This window comes from Pterocles gutturalis, unplaced genomic scaffold (assembly GCF_000699245.1).
Source record: "Pterocles gutturalis isolate BGI_N339 unplaced genomic scaffold, ASM69924v1 scaffold13358, whole genome shotgun sequence".
NCBI classification, from domain to species: Eukaryota; Metazoa; Chordata; class Aves; order Pterocliformes; family Pteroclidae; genus Pterocles; species Pterocles gutturalis.
The window spans coordinates 15,154-36,445 of NW_010123247.1; the positions used below are offsets into that span (position 1 = coordinate 15,154).

Genomic DNA, 21,292 nt, shown 5'->3' on the forward strand with positions numbered 1-21,292 from the left:
TGTTTTCAGGGCAGATCTGGAACAAGAATTCTAAATGGTCTTGTAATACTTCAAGGAAGGAGTAAATTGGCTTTTAAATCTCCTCCTATAAGGAGTAAAAGAATGTCCATGCTATTAATTTTTATTAACTCATCGTCTCCAGATCAATACATCAAAGGCTGAAAGAAATGTGACTGCCAGAACAGGCACGATGCGTAGGACACTAACAGGCAAAAAGGGAGAAAACCCATCTTTTTGCTGGATGTCTCCCAGTTTTTTATCTTTGTGGGTTTTCATTCCTTGTTGCATCAAGCAGATGAGAACTATGTGCAGAAGTTTGTCTTGGTAACTGCCCTTGTGAATGTTTCTAAATGTGGGTTGTGAATTGTGAAAGACAAGCATTCTTGTACTGATGGGTCCTGTAGAATGGTAACTGTCTCACAATCTGCAAAGCTTGTACTCCAGCAAAGCCAGATTCCCGAATTCATGGAGCCCTGATGTACTCTTCACATCAACAGCAAATCTTGACTCATGATACGGAACTGCTGAGAGCTTAAACAGACATTATTCTAGAAGTTCCCAAGGGGCTCAACACTGGATCAAGCAGTTCAAGTGTTTGGGCATTTCATACCCTTTCCTCCCTCAAATCTGCTGCCCTAGATAAAGTATTTTGGTCGCCGCCTTTTCATGTGACTGGAAGTTCTTAAGTTAATGTAAAACTTAAATATCCACAGATCTTATGACAAGAAACACTTTTGAACTATTTTTTGAGCAACAGCGGTTAGTTTAGGCTGGCAGGTCTGAGGACATCTCAAGATGTCCAAGGGCAGGTAGAGGTGACACGTCAGGGACACGGACAACACATGCACAGATGCGCTGTTTTATTCTGTGCTGCCACTCCTCCTTGGCCTCTTCTCTTTCAGCAAGTGCCGCTGTACTCTGTACCTCATCCCAGGGCGTACTGCACTGTTCCCTCAGTGTTGATTACTGCCATTCACTAGTATGGGCACAACATACAGGTTGGCATCCTTCCCTCACAGAAAAGCATTAAATCAGTATAAGAACAGGCCTCTACTGCTTGTTCCAATGCTAAAGAAACAACAAATGAATCCAATGTTACAAGCTGTTTTCTCCGTAGCAACCAAAACCAGCTCTGGACATACTTTACTTTTTTTCTGTACTGCTGGACAAAAGGGAACTGTGATACTTAATACGTGAATCAGTAAACATTTTTTATGGGCAGTGGAAGGTCGGTGTGCTCTTCACAGAACTGAAGTGCAAGAGCTATCAACCTGTCTGAATGCAGAGCACTGCTCAAGCTCAAAAAGCAATATAACCCGAATTTTTTCTGTGGTGCACAAAAATTGCTATTTTATAGTGATAGTAAAAACTATTGCTGTAATATTTCTCCTAGGAAAAATGGAATTCTTGTGTCTTTATGAATTTTTAGTGAATCTCAGCACATCTTTTGGGCTGAATTACTGCTTGTAACAGACTGTTCTACTCAAACACCCTCCCTACCACTGTTGTTGGGTTAGCTGATTAAGTGCCAGCAACTACCACAAATTTTGCATGAGTAAAAATGGTTTTCAAGACTGCCCTAATTTTTGACCCAGCAAAGAGGAATTGACTGAGCTGTCAGTGGTGCTGGCATCTTCAGGGGAGAGGTTTGTAGTTGGGCAGGGAGTGGAGGAGATGGGAAAATGGCTGGAAATCTTCTAGAAGAGAGGATTTACTGCTCTCTAATCCATGCAGAACTACCTGTGAAGCTCAATGACAGGAAAATGGAAAGTGCAAAAAGGAATTTAAGGCCTAGTTTATCACAGGCAGCTGTCAATGATCTCTGAGCTCCTGTGGCAGTGAATGCTGAGGACATTTGCTAAATGCCTTGCTGTTTGAGAATTGCCTTTCCCCTTCAGAAAAAGAGTAAATTCCGTGGACTGTCTACAAGATCTTAATATGTCATTCCTTAACTGTGAAAAGTGTCTTATTATTGTAAGGCACTTGAACAAAGAGGCAGTGATATGCAAGGGTCACCTTTGTAGTGATTCCTAGAACATTTAACGGGTATGGCCTATCAAGTCTACTGAGAGATAATTCTAAAAAGGTAACGGGTTTACCCTAGTCTTTCAACACTGCTCAGAACAACAATATAAACATGTCTAGCACCCCAAAATAACACTAACTTGTAATCTTTAAGGTATCAGTACTTGAAATTTTGTAAGATATGATTGTAAATGCTAAGTAAAGAAAGAAAAAAAAAAAAGAAGAATCTTGAGAAAATGCACCAATGTAGTTATGTACATTCCAAATATATTTAGTTCCCACAGCTGTCAAAAATAACTCACAGAAAAAACTAATATGGGAAATATGAGCACAATATTTTAAACTTAGAGCATAAAAAGTAAACTTTGAAACTCATTCTTTACAGTTCTCTTAATCCACATTTCTTCAGTAAATATAAATTCTCCTCCCATTTTTGTAAATGGTATTTAAAAAGACTTTTTTTTTTTTTTTTAGCAACACAGGCTGTGCCGTGAGTAAACCACAGTTTGGGGCTGCAGCCATATTTCTTTAAACCAGGTTGAACTCCCTCAGGTTTAATTGCAGGATCGTGTCCTTGACAGCAGCAAAGACGAAACGAATATTTTCTGTGTCTGTGGCACAAGTGAAGTGAGAATAGATTACTTTCTCCTTGTCTGGATTCTGATCCTGATACAGCTTCAAAATGAAGTCTCTGGCAGCTTTGACATCTTGTTTAGGTCCTAGTCAAAAGCACAATTAGTGGTTTTGAACAGTTAAAAACTATGGGTCAAGGAAGAAACATATAGTCAGTGTCTTAACAGGCTAATTTCATATTTAAATCTGAAATTGCCATACAGGCATACTCCCTTAAACCTTATAGGTCAAAGTAATTTTTTATAAAAAACCTATGTAACTGAAATTACCCAGCATATATTAATAGTTTGCTACATTACTGTGGTATGTCAAAGACCATGAGAGAAACTGTATTTTCTACAACACACAGTGTAAACACGATTCTCTTTCGCCAAGAGAGGGAAGTGTGTTTTCTCTGTAGCTATTAAATTATGATAATTCTTTTAATTCTTAATTGTAGGATTCAATGTGATACATGTCTTGCAGAATATGCTATTATATTGAGTAATGGAATATATCTGTGATTATTTTCCTCTTTTTTTTGATGACTCTAAGTATCAGTAACATTTGTTAAGGAAAGCTATTCAGACTGCTTTTTAACTTTGGACTTTTATATAGATAACAAGTTATAATAATGCAAAACTATACGATGGGTTTTTACTAAATAGAGAGTTGGATTAATAGCTGTACTCCTCCAAGTTCCCTCCATATCTTTTCTGTTGAGATCAAAGATGAAAAAGGTGCTTCTTCTCATAAATAGATAGTGGTCATGCCACTCCAATGGTGACAGAATGGCTGCAAGGAATTTCTTAAGACTCTGTCCACAATGCTGCAGTAGAAAACCAAAGTTCCAGTAAAACTGAGTAACTTAAGTTTGTATTTTAAAGGATACAGTAGAAAAGCATAGATATAAAATATAGTGCATAATTCTACTTTCCCTGTTCAATTAAACAAGGAAAAGCTAACTAAAACAGTTTAAATATGACTTTTAGCTTTGAGAAGATAGTCTGGGATAAATGCTTACCTGTGTATTCTGGAAAGTAACTAATTAGATGGGAATACATTATTTTCTCTTCTAGAAGATCTTTTTTATTTAAAAACAAAATGACTGAAGAATTCAGAAACCAGGGATATGTAATTATAGTTTTAAATAAGGCCTTGCTTTCTTCCATTCGATTCTACAACAAAAAAAATTAATATCAAGTTACACTCTCTAGAAAGTTGCATACACTAATCACATTAGCCAGACATCATATAGGTTTTCTTGAAAGCTTTTTAAAAAGTATTACTTTCATTAAGCACAATTGCCATGCACTGGTTGACCACTACTCTACATGTTCTATATAATTTTACTCACTGGGTTTTGAATCACTGTTATGAATGGCATGATGGCATGTGAAATCAAGGTAAGCCTTAATAATAGAAATTATTTGAATTCTTGTATGAGTTAGTGAGCAGCCATGGACTGCTTCTCTGTGAAGGGCTCTTCTGACCTCACAGGGAGTGCTGAAGCAGGGTGTATCGGGTCAAATATCTGATAATAACATACTGTAACATAGCTAAAGGACAAGCATTTATGTACTCATCTATACTAGTAATAAAGTCCGTCCGTTTCAAGACAGTTCTAAGGAACACCACATTCAGAAATTGCTGTTTGCAGTTCCTGGGGATAAACTTGTGATAGCAGTCAGTTCATTATTTATTTCTTAATCTCCAAAGTGAACAAAACAAAATGTTCAAGATGGTAAAAAGAAAATTACTGTTAAAGTCTGTTAAAGTTGTTCATGCATCAAAAGATGACAGGAAACTTTGAAAACTCTATCTCAACAATGGATGTTGTGACACTTCAGCACATTAAGTAGGGTATGCTTTCCACAATTCAAGCACATCTTGAGAAAGTGACCTGTAAGGGCTTTGGGACTTTAGAGCTCAAATGGTATTAAGCGTTTTTGAAGGACCTTTGAAGGAGTCTTTATACTGCAGGATGTAAAGCAACCACTACTAAAAGGAATGCAGTTCCACTACTATGCTTTTCTGTAATTGCCCACTGTTTTCTTTTTTGCATCCTTCTCTACGACATCTGTCTATTGCTGATGATGGTACTCTAGAACAGATGGGAGAAATCATCTTATGTTTTCTAACCTTGGGAAGGAGGTAGATGTTAAGTTATTTGGTTTTAATTTTCCTTAACTAATGCATAGGTTAATTCTGAAACATCAGAGACTTAAAAAAACAACCACCCAAACCCTAGTTACAGATGACTGAGGTAGCTTTAGTTGCTTAGAGATATTGCTGATACTCAAATTCTCAAACATTTGACATGAGTTAAGTGATTTAAACATTTTTAAATAATATTTTTTCTTTTAAGGTAGAGTTCACTTTTACAGTCAGCCTGCTTATGTAATACAACTTCAGAACTGCTTGATCAGCTTCTTAAAGTAATTTTAATATTTGCAAGTGCTTTTATGAAGACACATGAATGCTGTTGTTCTTAAAAAGTATACATCTTTTTCTCTACCTTATTTAGATACCCCCACTCCTTACCTCATTGTCACATTCTGCCAAGACTTGATCATATTCACTTAATGCAACCAAGAAAATGATGGAAGTAACACTTTCAAAACAATGGATCCACTTCCTTCTTTCTGATCTTTGGCCACCTACATCCACCATCCTGTTAAAAAAGAAATACAGTCAATATATTAGCTATTTTCATAAGATACTTGGATGTGAAGTATGTCCAAAGGCCTTATAATAGATCACCTACCTGAGATAAGCTTGAACTGTGAAAAGTGTATCTTAACATTGTATGTTCTGTTTAATATTTAAACTTGTTTCACATGCTGTAGTGCTACAACTTTCACTGTTCTTTAGTGTTGTTGTGTATTAATCCCAGTGGTCACCTGAGCACATGGCAGCTGCTTGCTCACTCCTCATCCCCACCGTGGGTGGACAGGGGGAGAGGAAAGAAAGAGTAAAAGCAAGAAAACTTGGGGGTCAAGTTTAAAAAAAAAAATAAGAATTGTTTAATAAGTGAAATATAAGTGAAATAGTAGATAAAGAAAACAAAGGAAGTGATGCAGAGGAAATCACTCACCACCTCCCAGGGGTAGACTGATGCCCAACCAGTTCCTGAGAAAAAAGATGGCCAACCTCCCTAAAGCCCCCTCTTTTCACTTTTATCTCTAAGCATGACATTACATGGTGTGAAATATGTCTCAGATCATCTGTGTCCCCTCCCAACCCCTTGTGCACCCTGCAATGTATTCACTGGAGGGACAGAGACACAGAGAAGGCCTTGGCGCTGTGCAAACACTGTTCAGCAAAACCTAAAGTATGTTAACAGTACTGTTTTGCTTTCAAATATAAAGCACAGCACCGTATCAGATGCTATGCAGAAAATTAACTAGGCCCAGTACAAGTGTATAAGTCACTTGAGGCACCATATAAAATATAATTTTCTGTGTTGGTAGTTTTAGCAAAGGCAAATGTGAACATATTCAATTTTGTTTCCCCACACACTCTGAAATCTCCCTTGCCCCCTTTCCCCCCAAGAACCCCAGTTTAGTCATAGCTCACTCCTCAAAACAATCAAAATGCTGACAAATATCTTAGTTCCACATAAAATTCCTATCATTTTGCAGACAGTTAACTAAGTCCCTCCAATTTTATTCAGGTCAAAATGTTCCCTGGAACACTGCTTTTTCCAGGAAAAACCAACCAAACAACAAAATCACAGTTAGGCTGGTTTGACCATGTGTTATCAGAGTGGATTCTGGTTCTGTGTTGTAACTGCTGGCAAGTGTTTGTTCATGATGAAATGGGTGGTTTGGTGGAATAATATCTATAATCATGCTAGTGTGAGTCCTGCAATTTTGCAATTAAAAAATATGCTTTCCTTTAGAAAATCAGTAACCCCACCTGTTGCAATAGCTTGTCCAGTAGCAGGTAAGATAATTTTAAGGTGCTTCTCAGACTTTCTTTCAACTCTATGAGCATGTTTACTTCTCTCAGTTCCACTGAACATAATTTTTTTTTTATATTATATGGCATGAAGAAGTATCTACTTTTGTGACCCTCCACTTTCCCCCCTCGCCCCCTTCCTTCTTCCCTCAGTGTCTCCCTAACTTTATCTAACTGAAAACTGTAAACCCACTTGACGGCTTTATTATTAGGGCCCTCTCTTCCAAACAGTTACAGTCAGGAGGCGAAGACTGTTGGCTCTAAATGGAATTAAACTACATTCCAATAATGAGCACTCATGTTAATACAAATGTCTCGCCTCTGCATCTAAGACTTTTAATTAAACTAGTAGTTCAGAATGCACAGCAATTGGGATGCTTAATTTGAAAAGCTTTTTCCATGTACTATAAATTTCAAAAGGAATGTTTGAAACACCACTCAATTACTCTAACTTTGGAGACTAAAAGGGCTGGAAATACATAAAACACTCATTAAATGCAAAAGCTTAAAGGACCTTAGAAGTAAAGTTGCAGCAGTTACTTTCACAATTGTATACTGAGTCACTTGACAGGCAGTCTTACCTAAATATAATATTTTCTAAATCAAAAGGATACTCGATAATTCCTGTAGTTGGCACTCGGACTCTAAGAATATCTTGCTGAGTTGGCACAAATGAGGGCATAGCAATACGATCAAGGTCAGTAAGATAACTGAAAAGTTTAATATACAACAGAAACAAGGTTAATACACCGTCATAAATTCATCACACAGATTCAAAACCAAAGTACTAACCAGCAATCACAGATGTGTTCCCACAAAAGCAACTAAGCAGAAATTCAGTTGTGCATGGCCTTAGTGCAATTGTTGCTGGCATAAAACAATAAAACCCTTTATTTAACTGTGACTTGCATGTACATTTCAGACAGAATACTACTAGTCAAAGGAGATTATGCTTAAATGTTCTATAGACAATCGGCCCATACCCAAAATGATTAATTTTATTTGAATAATCTTTACTATTATCCCAAAATTAACATCAAAATTAAGAGCTGAACACTAATATATCCTAGCCATAATGTTTATCAACGGTACTCTATCCCCTGTCACCCCATCTGTGATGCTAATATTGCACACAAATGTGAAAGGTTGCAGGACAGAATTCAAAAAAGTAATTAATGAAAAGCACTGCAAACATGAATGCTTCAAACATATATTTTTAATATAAAAGATGATGTATTTAGTTTCTCATCTGCCCATGTGTTCATTCTTGACTCTACCCTATTTAAGCACAAGAGCCTTGTGAAGCTTTCATGGCTGGGATTAAATTCTGGGATGACATTCCTGTGCCTCAATAAATGAGCAGTGTGTGAGCAAGACACAAAGAACTGATGATTAGTATTCCTCCAGGCCATCTATCTTCCTACCACTAGAAGGCAACATTAGATCACCCAAAATTCTAACAAGGCATACAAAAAGGAGAAGCTGTATTCACAATCATGCAACATGGTTGTAGCACAGACCTTCCTTTATTTAAGCACTAACTGCCCCCTTTTCCTTTTGTGGAAGAGGGAGGTGATCAATGTTTTCTCCCCTTGCTCCCCAAACATACCTCATATTTGGGGTCCAAATAAAAAAAAATGTTATCACTTACTCAGAAAAGATTTCTCTTAAGGAAATTCCTCCTCTCCAGCAATGTAGCAAATTGTTATTGGGATCTCAGTTGAAATTCATAGTAAAAGGAAGATGGAAGCTAGGCTAAGGCACATGGAAAACAAACAAGTGACTGGTGACAACCAGTATGGCTTCACCAAGGGCAAATCGCAACCTGACGAATATGGTGGCCTTCTACGACAGGCCACAGTGCTGGTGAATAAAGGAAGGGCAACTGCTATCATCTGCCTGAACTTTGTGCAAAGTGCAAAGCCTTTGACACTGTCCCACATGACATCCTTGTCTCTAAGTTGGAGAGACATAGATATGATGGAAGGACCACTCGCTGGATAAGGAACTGTCTGGATGGTTGCGCTCAAAGAGTTGTGATCAATGGCTCAACGTCCAAGTGGAGACCAGTGACAAGTGGTGTTCCGCAGGGGTCAGTATTAGGACCAGTGTTGTTTAACATCTTTGTTGGTGACATGGAAAGTGAGACCAACTGCACCCTCAGCAAGTTTGCCCATGACACCAAGCTGTGTGGTGTGGTGGACATGCTGGAGGGAAGGGATGCCATCCAGAGGGACCTGGACAGGCTGGAGAGTTGGGCCTATGCAAACCTCATGAAATTTACAGGGCCAAGTGCAGGTCCTGCATGTGGGTCGAGGCAATCCCAAGCACAAATACAGGCTGGGTGGAGAATGGCTTGAGAGCACCCCTGAGGAAAAGAACTTGGGGGTGTTAGCTGATGAAAAGCTCAACATGAGCCAGCAACGTGCACCTGCAGCCCAGAAAGCCAACCGTACCCGGGGCTGCATCAAAAGAAGCATCAGCAGCAGGTCAAAGGAGATGATTCTGCCCCTCTACTCTGCTCTTGTGAGACCCCACCTGGAGTACTGTGTTCAGATGTTGAGCCCCCAACATAAAAAAAAAAAATGGAGCGAGTCCAGAGGAGCGAGTCCAGAGGAGAGCCACAAACATGGTCAGCAGGCTGGAGCACCTCCCCTATGAGGACAGGCTGAAAGAGTTGGGGTTGTTCAGCCTGGAGAAGAGAAGGCTCCAAGGAGATTTAACAGCAGCCTTCCAGTACCTGAAGGGGGCTACAGGAGAGATGGGGAGGCACTCTTTATCAGGGAGTGTAGTGACAGGACAAGGGGTAACAATTATAAGCTGAAAGAGGGGAGATTTAGATTAGATATTAGGAAGAAATTTTTCACTGTGAGGGTGGTGAGGCACTGGAACAGGCTGCCCAGGGAAGTTGTGGATGCCCCATCCCTGGAGGGGTTCAAGGCCAGGCTGGATGAGGCTTTGAGCACCTGGTCCAGTGGAAGATGTCCCTGCCCATGGCAGGGGGGTTGGAACTTGATGATCTTTAAGGTCCTTTCCAACTCAAACCATGCTATGATTCTATGATTCTATTCTATGATTTCTTAGAAAAATAGGATAGAGTAAATCATTAAGTGGCATCCTTCTTCTCCAATAAGGCACACAGACATCTGTCAAGAATGATAACATTTAACACACAGGAACAGATTGCTTGTGTGTAAGCATTCTGAGTTGAAGTTTAACATAAATGCCTAATCTAAATGTTCCTTGCTGAAATTTAACCCTGTTACTTCTCAGTTTTGGCAGAAAGAGAAAAGTGAATTTTCTGTTCTCATAGAACAGTACTGTTTTCACAATTAAATTATTTGAAAATCAGAGCAAAGACTTACCTTCATTCTTATTTATATCCTAATTTTTTTTCACGTAACTCAACTGTCTGACCTGCCTGCTTGTTGTCAATATATTTTGTACAGTTGTTTTTCATTATTTCGCCCAAGGGAAACTCAGTTATGTACCAGCTGTGTTGACGTCAGAACTGGGAGGGATGATGGTTCCAGCATGTCCAGAAAGCCCAAAATTAGTTTATTTTATCACTCCTGCTTAAAATTTGTTGTGTACCACAAGGCCAACAGAGACGCAGGTATAACTAATAAAATCAGTGTGAACCTATCTCTCCATTATGAGCCAGCAGTGTGCCCAGGTGGCCAAGAAGGCCAATGGCATCCTGGCCTGTATCAGAAATAGTGTGGCCAGCAGGACTAGGGAAGTGATTGTGCCCCTGTACTCGGCACTGGTGAGGCCGCACCTTGAATCCTGTGTTCAGTTCCTCACCACAAGAAGGACATTGAGGTGCTGGAGCGAGTCCAGAGAAGGGCTCTACAGCTACCTGAAAGGAGGTTGTAGCAAGGTGGGTGTCAGACTCTTCTCCCAAGGAATTGTCCGCGAGCTGCACAAGGGGAGGTTTAGATTGGATATTAGGAAAAATGTCTTCACTGAAAGGGTTGTCAAGCATTGGAACAGGCTGTACAGGGAAGTGGTTGAGTGACCATCCCTGAAGGTATTTAAAAGAGGTGTAGATGCAGTGCTTAGGGACATGGTTTAGTGGTGGACTTAGTGTTAGGTTAATGATTGGACTCTATGATCTTAAGGGTCTTTTCCAACCTAAATGATCCTATTATTAACTTCATTAAGTCTGGCTTGTCCTTGTAATTAAGCAGTGTACTTACTACTTAGTGGAGTCTGAGAGCTGGTACTCCCTCCGTCTGTCGTAGCATTCTTGAATTCCTGGGTCTTCCCAGAGCTTCTTGATTGCTTCAACTTGTTTTCTTTCCAGCACTGTCACTTTATCCACTTCCACTTCTTTGATCATCTGAGCACTCTCCTAATCAATTAAATGAATACACTAGTGTGAGAAAGGATTGTCCTCCGCATGCAATACACACTTTCCCCTTTATTATACTCTTCCCATCAATGAGACTAAGCATCAGAAAGGAACCTAGGAGAAAATAAGTGGTTTTAATCATTAAATGCATTTAATTTTTTCAAGTCAAATGACTGCTACTGAATGTTTTAACCAAGTTAGTCTTGCTTACTGTCATCCAGGTGTGATTTTTCTTTTTAAAAGGGGACCTTGACAAAGGCCAGAAGGACCTCTAAACATACTATTTTTAAACTGACCAAATTTTAATAACAACTTACAGCAGTGCTAATGTTTCTGAAATTCTATATACTTCCTTTAGTACAGGTACTTTTGGTTTGTTTGTTGGTTTGGTTGTTTCAGGACAAACCAGAGGCTGACCTAGCATAAACAGTCATCAAGCAGGCACCAAATTCCTACGAGCCGTCTTCTGTTCAATGCCTATCTCACTGAGATATAGCTGAAGTACTACTCTATGGAAAGAAACAATTTTTGTTTGCTTTCTGCTGTTAAGTGTAAGAGATATTGCAAAGATAAATAAAGGGATACAAAAGAATCTATCGTTCTGGAGTGAGTGGTGCAGCTGATTCACTGGAGGGAAGGGATGACATTAAGAGGGACCTTGACAGGCTTGAGGAATGAGCTTGTGCAAACCTCATCAAGTTCAACAAAGCCAAGTGCAAGGTCCTGCATGTCGGTCATGGCAATACCCAACATCATTACAGACTGGGGGATGAATGGATTGAGAACAGCCCTGAAGAAAGAACTTGGGGGCACTGGTAGATGAAAAATCACACATGAGCCAGCAATGTGCACTTGCAGCCCAGAAAGCCAGTTGTATGCTGGGCTCCATTGAAAGAAGTGCAGCCAGCAGACTGAGGGAGGTGCTTCTCCCCCTCTACTCTGCTCTCATGAGACCCCACCTGGAGTACTTCATCCAGCTCTGGAGTCCTCAGCATAGGAAGGACATGGACCTGTTGGAGTGAGTCCAGAGGAGGGCCACAAAAATGATCGAAAGGATGGAACACCTCTCCTATGAGCATAGGCTGAGAGAGTTGGGGTTTTTCAGCCTGGAGAAGAGTATTGGCTTTTCAATACTCAAAGGGGGCTTATAAGAAAGATGGAGAGTGTTTTTTCCAGTGTCTGTAGTGAGAGGACAAGGGCTAATGGTTTTAAACTGAAAGAGGGTAGATTTAGCTTGGACATAAGGGAGAAACTTTTTACTGTGAGGGTGGTGAGGCACTGGAACAGGTTGCCCAGAGAAGCTGTGGATGCCCCATCCCTGGAGGTGTTCAAGGCCAGTTTAAGTGCAAAACTGTGTAAAACAGAGCCTAATGTCTCAAAATGTCTCCTTGCTCAGTTCAAATTAATTTTTAATTTAAATATTATAGGTCTCCAAAATGTTGTGAATATACTACTGAGTTTTCATATTAAAAATTTACAATGCAGTCATAATGCCTGGGCGAAGTCTTCATGATTGGAATTACCTTTGATTTTACAGGTATTCTGTTACACAAAACCAAACACCATGTCTTCTGATTTTCATTAGAACTGGTTGGGTTTGTTTTAATAGGAGCTAAAAGCTTTAAGCATAACCATTATAATTACTGCTACACTGTAAATTGTTAATCAAGGTAAAATAGCTTAAAATGCATCATGGTATAAACATTCCTATTAGTATTTCTTGTCTATTGAATAAATTTTCAGTTCTGTAATTGTTATACCAAATGTTCATGCTGATCTAGAAAAATGTAGGAAGAGATTTTACCTCTAACTTACACTTTATTTAGGCACCGTATATGAGGCAAGAGATCAGAGACCCTGTGTCCTGGCAGTAACTTTTCTCCATATTTTCAATCTTACTTGATGAAAGATGTGCAGAATAATTTAGATTATGAGTAACTCTTCCTTCCATTCGCTAAAGGCACAGAACAGATATATCCTTTTCTTGAGAAAAGAAAGGGCACTGACATACAAATACCCTCACAGCATTTTCACTGGGGTTGACTCAGTCCATGATAAAACTTTGCATGTGTCTACGAGTAATTGTAGCTGCAAAACCTGCTTTGCAATCATGTCCTTGTGAAAATAAATATTTTGTAAGTGTCTACATCTGCAAACCTCAGTCCCCTTATGTGGCCAAGTGCCATGTGACATCAGGAAAAATCCTTTTTCGGGAAATAATTCAGATTAATCTTTCATTTCATAAAATATAGCAAATAGAGTTGAACACGGACAGCTAGTCTCATGCTCGTAATTCCAATGAAAAAATGATGAAATTATAATGAAATTTAAAATTACTTAAAGCATCAAGTGATTTTAATATCATTCTACAGCTATGTCTTCCTCATCCTCCGGAAACAGGCACGTTACTAATAAAAACCTACTTTGGTATGAATGATGGGTGGATAGTATGACATGAAAGCAAGATACAGAAAATGTCAGGTTCCTTAAAATCCAGTTCTCAGGAAAAAAGAGTAATCTTAGGAGACAGTGTACAATAATCTAGCCAGGATCTGGCTGAAAAGGCGACAAAACTTGAAGCACACTCCAAGATGTCCTTAGAAGCAGTAGAAAGTCCTTCAAACTGGGCAGTAAGAGGGTCCCATATTTTTTATACTGAGAAATACCATAATTTTAACTAAAAGGCAAGGTGTCGCAGGGTTTTGTGCGTTTGTGCACATGAGTGTGTGTGGCAATTAATTACTAACAGCAAACATTCCCCATAAGTAACAACCAGAGCCATGCCAGCTGTTTCAGCCTCTGACTACTGTAATGATTGTAGTAAATTATTCTTCTACAAAATTGTGTTGACATGATAAAACATATCAACGTAACACAGAAGTATAATTTGAAATTAATTGTTTGGTTTAAATATAGTCTTCAATATTACTGATTGTCAATCGTTTATATTAGCTATAGCTTAGTTGCAGACAAACTGTGTTATATTCATGGTCAACACAAATATTAATTGCAACTGAGCTGAAAATTTGCAAATCATGGCAAAATTAACTAAGTCCGCAAACTCTATACACAGCTCTTTCAGTTCACAGTAAGAATCAGTTCTGTTAATCAGGACTTTTTTAGATACGCCAGTATCTAACCTACTGAAGGATTTTTTTCTGATTATTGCAAATATGTGGCCTTTGAATCCGTCACAAACCGTGAAAGCTAAAGAAATTGCCTAACCAGCTATAGCTCTTGAAACTAGTTTGACATCTGATAAAATGCTTAAATGCCCTTTGTTTCCTCTGGTTAAACCCTGTAAAGGGTAACTGAATAAGATGCCCCACAAGGCTCACAGGGCTTTTATTATTTAGCTGTAGAATCCCACTACTAGGAATTATAGAAAGAGATTATTAAATCTTGTCAACACTTAGTAATAATGTAAGTTCACATTCTAACAAATATCTTTACACCCCCAACAGCATACCATGAAAGCAGTTAAAATATGATGAAACTTCATAATGGGATTTTGTCAAAAAGCGGATGTCAGTGTTTCAAGTGGACAGGGTCATCTTTCAAAACCTTACTCTACAACTCAGAAGAACACCAGAAATTTATTTTTCATTTCCCTCAAAGCCAGAATGGAATTTTATAGAATTCTCAATGACCACTAAGAAGTTAGCCCAGGAGACGTTGTGGAAATATGCAGTATTGTAATACATGAGCCGCAGGGGCTTTACAGAAAGAACAGAAGGGGCTCACTAACATGAAAAGAAAACAAAACAAATCTACAATCATTACAGACCAAAGGAAGGAACAAAGAGGGTAAATGCAAAACAGCACAAGCAGATGTTAACAATGTCCATTATTGGCATAATTTTTTAAAAAACTAAATACAAGCAACAAATGAGTTCCAGAATTCACTCTTAATTCAAATATGTATAGCACATTATGCTCTCTCTAAACACACTATAAGCAGGAACAGCAAAAGTTACGTTAAAGGTGCTGTAACATTTTTATATTCAAAATCCCTTTTCTGAAGTTACCCTACTTCAGTCTGATTTTTTTTTAAGTAGACCTCTGCTTCTTGATGACATGGTGCAGGTACAGAAAAGAATACAGATGATAAAATAAGGGTAAGTAATTTTGAAAACAACACAAGCAGGAAAATATAGTTGTTCCATTAAAAAAAAAACAAACCAAACTATACCACAAAACAAACCCAACAAAAAAACCCCTTGGATTCTGGAAAGAAAACTTATCATGTTTAGAAAGACAGTGGCAAAATTTTTGGCAAATATATTCAAAACCTGAGTCTAAACTGCTTAGAGTACTGAAAGTCTATTAGTCTCTTAAAAATCTATTACATTATTCTCCACCGGAAATCAAACTTCATCCTGCAATTAAAGTGCAACTGATGGTGTATCACAAGAAACACTTCAAGGTTCAATTGTTAATCTGTTTTCAACAAAAAAATCAGGAAGGATCTTGAACACGCCTTTTTCACTTCACACAGGAATACCACTGGGTAAAAGCAGCTTTCTCAACTTTTGTGAAAGTGGCAAAAAACAAGCACAAATGCCAGCTGAATGAGTATAACATTAAATGCAACTTGTAGTAAGGACAGATTTTTGCCAGACAAGAAATGGGTAACACCACAAGAGACAAATGTTATTTTTACATATATGAATAAATTTTATCTCCAGCTGTTACATGTGATGTACAGAACTGATTACTTCACTACAGTTTCTTTTCGGAGGGTCTAATTTTTTTCCAAGTGTGGAGATTCATATTTGATTTGATACATTGCAGGTCTGTCATATTTCTTAAGAAACTGAATGTTAAATAGAACCCAACAATGGCTCTATGCGTTACCTTATCAAGATTTTTGTATTTACAAGGCCTGAATGTATAGGAATATTTATTTCTTCACCCATAACCCAGGTTATTACTCCTTTAAGAAGCTTTCTGAGAAGAGCAGTCTGTTTTGGAACAATAGATACTGAAAGTGTTTCCTAAATACCCACTGGTAAAGACAGGAATTATTCATTTTAAAAGTGCTGTGGAAACTAGTGAAGCTCTTATTTTTCTAAGCATTTATGTTTTATGGTCTTTGCACTTCACTTTCATACACCAGGTCCTTCCTCATTTGGGTGGGCAAAACTAGCTACAAAATGCTTCAACAAATGGAGCATTGGAAGATACAGCACGGTCACAGGAAGGGACAGAAAGTGCTTATGCAGTATTGGGAGGTTACAACAACAGCCAGTTAAAGGCATATGCCACTTCAGAAAGACATTATTTATCAAGAGATACTTAGCTATAGCAGGAGTTTAAGTTTTCATACTATGAATAAGAAGTTTATGAATATCACTGATCACGTTTTACATCTCTAGACATTTTTACTATTACAGGGCTACTGAAATACAGTGCTTATGTCTTATGCAATATCTTACACGATTAAATACTTCACTCCTCTTCATACTATTGTTAGGCCCATAAATTGAACTTCTGGGCAGTATAATGCCATATATTTTGGAAGCCATTGTGTTTAGCTAAAACCATGTTTACATTCATTTTCATCTCATTTTTTGAAATGGTCCCATCAGTTGATTTGACATAATGAATAGGGTGTGTTTGTTTCTAAAGAAATAAAAAGAGAATGCATAAAACAAGGAAAAAAAACCACAAAAAACCCCCTAAGATTTTATAATTTACTACAATGGGGACAGGAAGGTGCTATTCCCAGGCCACATATTATTTTATTAAAAGTTACTGATAAACAAGTTTTATGGAGAAGTTATGTGAATTTCAATTCTGTTGGTCTGTCGTTGCTGCAGTTGAAAATTCTTTGAACTGGAACCAAATGCAAGCCCAAATGCATACCCAAACACTTAAGTCAATCTCTGGGTACCAGCAAGGCTACGAAGTTTTGCTGCATTACAAGCACTACATGCAGCTCCCCTGGTTGAGGTACGGGATTTTTGATATCTCAACCTTTATTACTGAGCTAAAGTACACACTAAGAGACTTCTAAAATTAGTTACACAATACCTATGATTGATTTGCTTACATATTTTGGATATAGGAGGAACTGAACATAATCAAACCACCCTTAAAACTAAAGCAGAGGAAGCAAACAACTGTCCGAGCTGTACATAAAATATATACACTGCTGCTACTGCCAGTATCTCCTAATTACTATCAGAGGAAGAGACAAAAGTTAAGTATATGGGGGCTGGTTTCAATTTATAAGTGAAAGAACGTTTTGGAAGAGCAAAATTAAGGAATGTGAAAAGAGCAGGGGAACTACACATGACTCAGTAATGCAGATTTAGGACATTATCTTCTAACTAAAGATAAATAAATATTGCTTATGGCTCTGAAAAGCTATCTCTGGTCATAGTCCAGATAACTGGATAGAAACAGCAGATTAAATTGAAGATTAAATTTTTGCATATTAAAATAATGAATTGACACCATCCTGGCTGTGCACCAACCACCTACCATAAGCTTTGACTGTATCTTTCTTATGGAGCCTATTCTGTCTGCCACCCATAGGCTGTTGTAATTTTTTTTTCTTAAGTTTTCAGTCATTAATAGTCCCCTCATCTGTGACAACAGCAGGAAAAAAAAAAACAGCACACTAGCTACCACTAAGCAAGTCAAAAATAAGCAGTGCAACTGTAAAAATACTAGGCCAAACTACCACACAGATCCTAACTGGCAACACAAAATTTTCATCAGAGACCTGACTGAAAACAAGACTTCAAAGTCTGGTCTTATATGAAATTTAATGGATTATCCTTAAAAAAAAAACCCCATAAGAGAATCACAAGGTGCTTGTTTTCTTCTTCACAAAATGAAACAGTTTGCAGTTAATCTTTATATATTTGCCTTTTGTTAAACTATGTGTGAGAGTGCATATAATGTATATGTAAATATGTTGGTAAACTTCAAACACAAGAGTTGTTTTTGCAGTATTACACACACATGAATTAAAACTAATATAAATACAAATATATATATTTATATTAGCACATATAAATACACAAGTATACATATAAATACACAGGTACAAATACAAATACGCAAGTACGTATATATGTAATTTGTGGCTTCCAAACCTCATTTTCCAACACTTCTAGTTTACAGGGGGAAGTGAGAAACAAATACTATGAGTAACGTCCCTAGATGTAATCAAGTGACATCCTTTATTTCTTCATTCATTTTTCCACTCTACAGTAGTCAGAGATCATTGTTTGGCACACTGCAAAAATATTTGGGTCACATACAATATCATACAATGCCACTGTATTTTCACACGTGGGTAATGCCCTAATATTATCTATTAATACTGCACATGAATATTTGAGATGTTTATTAGACAGTTTTTACCCTCACAAACTCCTGTGACACCCCCTCCCGCCCCCCGTCTTGTTTTCCAATCACTCCCTTTCTCCCTTTCCTGTGATTTTGAGCAGAGTATGTCAAGAAGATGCCAGCTATTTGAGGAACAGGTTCTATTCAAGAAAATCTGTCTAATTGTTTAATTCAATCACGTATACTAGATTATTTTAAAAATCAATTTCATATGCCTGTATGCTGTTTTTACTAGTTATTTAGAAATAACTTTATCTCGTTTTCCTTCACAATTTGCTGATGTAAGTATGGCTTCCAGAAAATTGGAAGAAGAAAGAAATTTTTTTGAAGTTAATACATTCTGATATTCCTTATTCTTACTTTTCTTCTACTTACACTGGACCTACTAAATTCAAGCAGTTAGCCTTCAAATCAGTGCTGTTTCAAATACTAATAAAAAAGAACAGCCTAGAACAACCATATATAGTAAGTAATGCAGTAACATACCACTGTTAAGTCAACTGGTATGACAAATTAATGAGATTACTTTCCTGTGTTTCCCAGCAGTGCTTAAAAAAAAATGAAACTGAATTTTCATCCCCTTCAAATAATACACAAAAATATATCCATAACAGAAATTGTCTATTTTTCTAATAAATAATTTCTATTATCTAATCCTGGATCACAGACTAATTTGGGCAATAGAATTTAATCCAGCTAATCCAGTACATAACTTCTGATTTACTCATATTATATTATGAGAAAAGGCACCCAACTTTAGTGTGAAGATGTGAATTAACATTGTTTCAAAGGTTAAATCAGAGGAATAGCTCTAAGCAGAGAAAAGCTAACAAAATGTGCCTCTGGGTTCTGTAGCGATGCAGCATTTGTACTTCTTAAGTGGTCAGGCAGAAGCACACATGCCTGTATATCCTCTTTCGTTCAATACTTTCTTGCCACCTTCTTTTCCTGCATCGACATACTTGCAACAATTTTCTCCTTTATCCAGCCACCTTTACCACAAAACCGGCCAGAACCTAATTACCCTTGAATTCTGTCTCCTCTGTAACTCTGGATGACACGTATCAATGGGTTTAAAAATTACAAGGGGTGAAGAAAGGCAGCCGTGCACATAGTGTGATCACCAAATACTTCTTAAGAAACCAGACTTAATATTTACTAAATTTATTGCAGCCTTATAAAACAGTAGAAAAGCCTTATGAATTAGTCACAATACATTTTTAAAAAGTTTCACAAATAAAAAAAAAGGTTTCCCAATAACGATATTCACTATTTAAGTCTTCAAATTAGGGAGAAAGTTACTGGTAGGTTTTGCTTGGTTTGTACACACATTCTACCAGTAACTGTAATGGAGCTCTTTCAGATTTACAGTGACTCAGGAAAAGCATGAATAAAGTTCTCTGGAGGTACAATACATGTAGATTCCTGAAAGGAAGGAAGCAAATTCAGGGCAAAAAAGTTGTGATTAGATAACATTCGTCTCAAATCAAAACAAAACACAAAAATGCAGCTGGCTAAGAATAGGAAATTCATCCGTGCCTTGTTTTCCTTCCTTGGAAGTAATGAGGTTCACAGATCCAAAAGCCTGCATCTCTGTTCTGCACAGCCCTTCATGTAGAGCAAAACTTCCAAGTGGTAGGAGGGGTAGGACTCTAGGCTGAGAGAGAGTCTCAGTTAGTTACTTCAGAGTCAGGAAAGAAAACAAATCAAACCGCAAGCTTTAAGACAAAATAGAAGGATCTTCTGGCAAAGCAACAAATTCAACTATTAGTCCAAGGAAACAAGTTTTGGACATAACTTGCATAAAGTTTCTTAATTCTGAGGTGCACAGATTTAAAACACTGGCATTTTCACAGTGGAAACAGGCAAGTGTAGGACAAAAGTGACATAAATACGTTTTAAAATATGTGCCTATTATGTATGTAAGAGCTAGTGGGGTAACGAAGAGGTTCTCCAACCAACTGAAGATGTGCATACACACACAGAAAAGGAGAAAACAAAAAAAGAAGAAAAAAAAAAAAGACAAGAATGTGGATGTCTAACCTCCACAGTTTGGTGCAAATGCACTATATTTGTCATTCCCCCCCAAAAAATGCAGCTTTCCACCTATTAAGATATCAATGTTCTGAGGGAATAAACGCTGATACTGTAAGATTGCCTCCTATTTATTTCTACAGTTCTATCAGAAAATATCTCAACCTCTTGGAAACTTTCTGGGTTTGTATTATAGAGAATGAGGAAGCATCTTGCAAAGGAGGTAATGCAGTGAATAATTATGAACAACAATTCTGGATATTTACAGTACGCCAAAATTGCAAGAATTGAGCAATTGAGCATTATAGCTCCAACTTCTTATATTTACATATAGAGGTTCTGCCTCGCAGGCAACTGGACACAGGATCCAGATGATTCAGACTTTATGACAGAACCAGGAGCATCTCAAAAAAGATGTCTTCCTTTCCCAAGACTGTCTCATAAAAAGATATATACATTAAAAACAAGAACTCTTACTTATCTCAGTCAGTTCTAAACAAAGCAGCAGCTTGGTCTCTGTGCACCTGAAGTACCAAGACTGCTAACAGATTAATCCCTTCTTGAAAACAAATTCCTTTCCTGGAATAAGATAGTGTCAGTTGGTCTCTATACACGGTTTCACATCTCTGGTGAACTTTACTTGTGACTTCATTACTTCTGATGCAACAAACCTGACCTGAAAAAAGAAAATAGGTGACATCAAATGCCATCAGCAAGTACCTTGAACAAAATCATGTCTCATTCTTAAGACATATGAAAATTAAACTTGAAAATAATAAGAAATACATTATGTCCTTGGAGATTCCATGTTAAGAGCATCTGAAGAAAATGAGATTTATGGCCACCTTAAGTTTCTGCAACATGCTACAGGAACAAAAGAGGCAAATATAGTACAGTTCCACTGATTCACACAGAATGTTAGAGATTGTAAGGGAC

The 21,292-nt window shown here is 37.7% G+C and overlaps 1 protein-coding gene across 1 annotated transcript; it reads right to left on the reverse strand.

Moving 5' to 3' along the window:
- Positions 1-2,553: 2,553 nt before the first annotated feature.
- On the reverse strand, positions 2,554-11,686 carry LOC104459178 (guanine nucleotide-binding protein subunit alpha-14). The gene is made up of 6 exons (XM_010077834.1): positions 11,648-11,686; positions 10,803-10,957; positions 7,182-7,310; positions 5,182-5,311; positions 3,662-3,815; positions 2,554-2,744 (listed from the first exon to the last, which is right to left on the reverse strand). Exons 1-6 carry the CDS (start codon positions 11,684-11,686, stop codon positions 2,554-2,556), a joined length of 798 nt encoding a protein of 265 aa, XP_010076136.1.
- Positions 11,687-21,292: the final 9,606 nt, after the last annotated feature.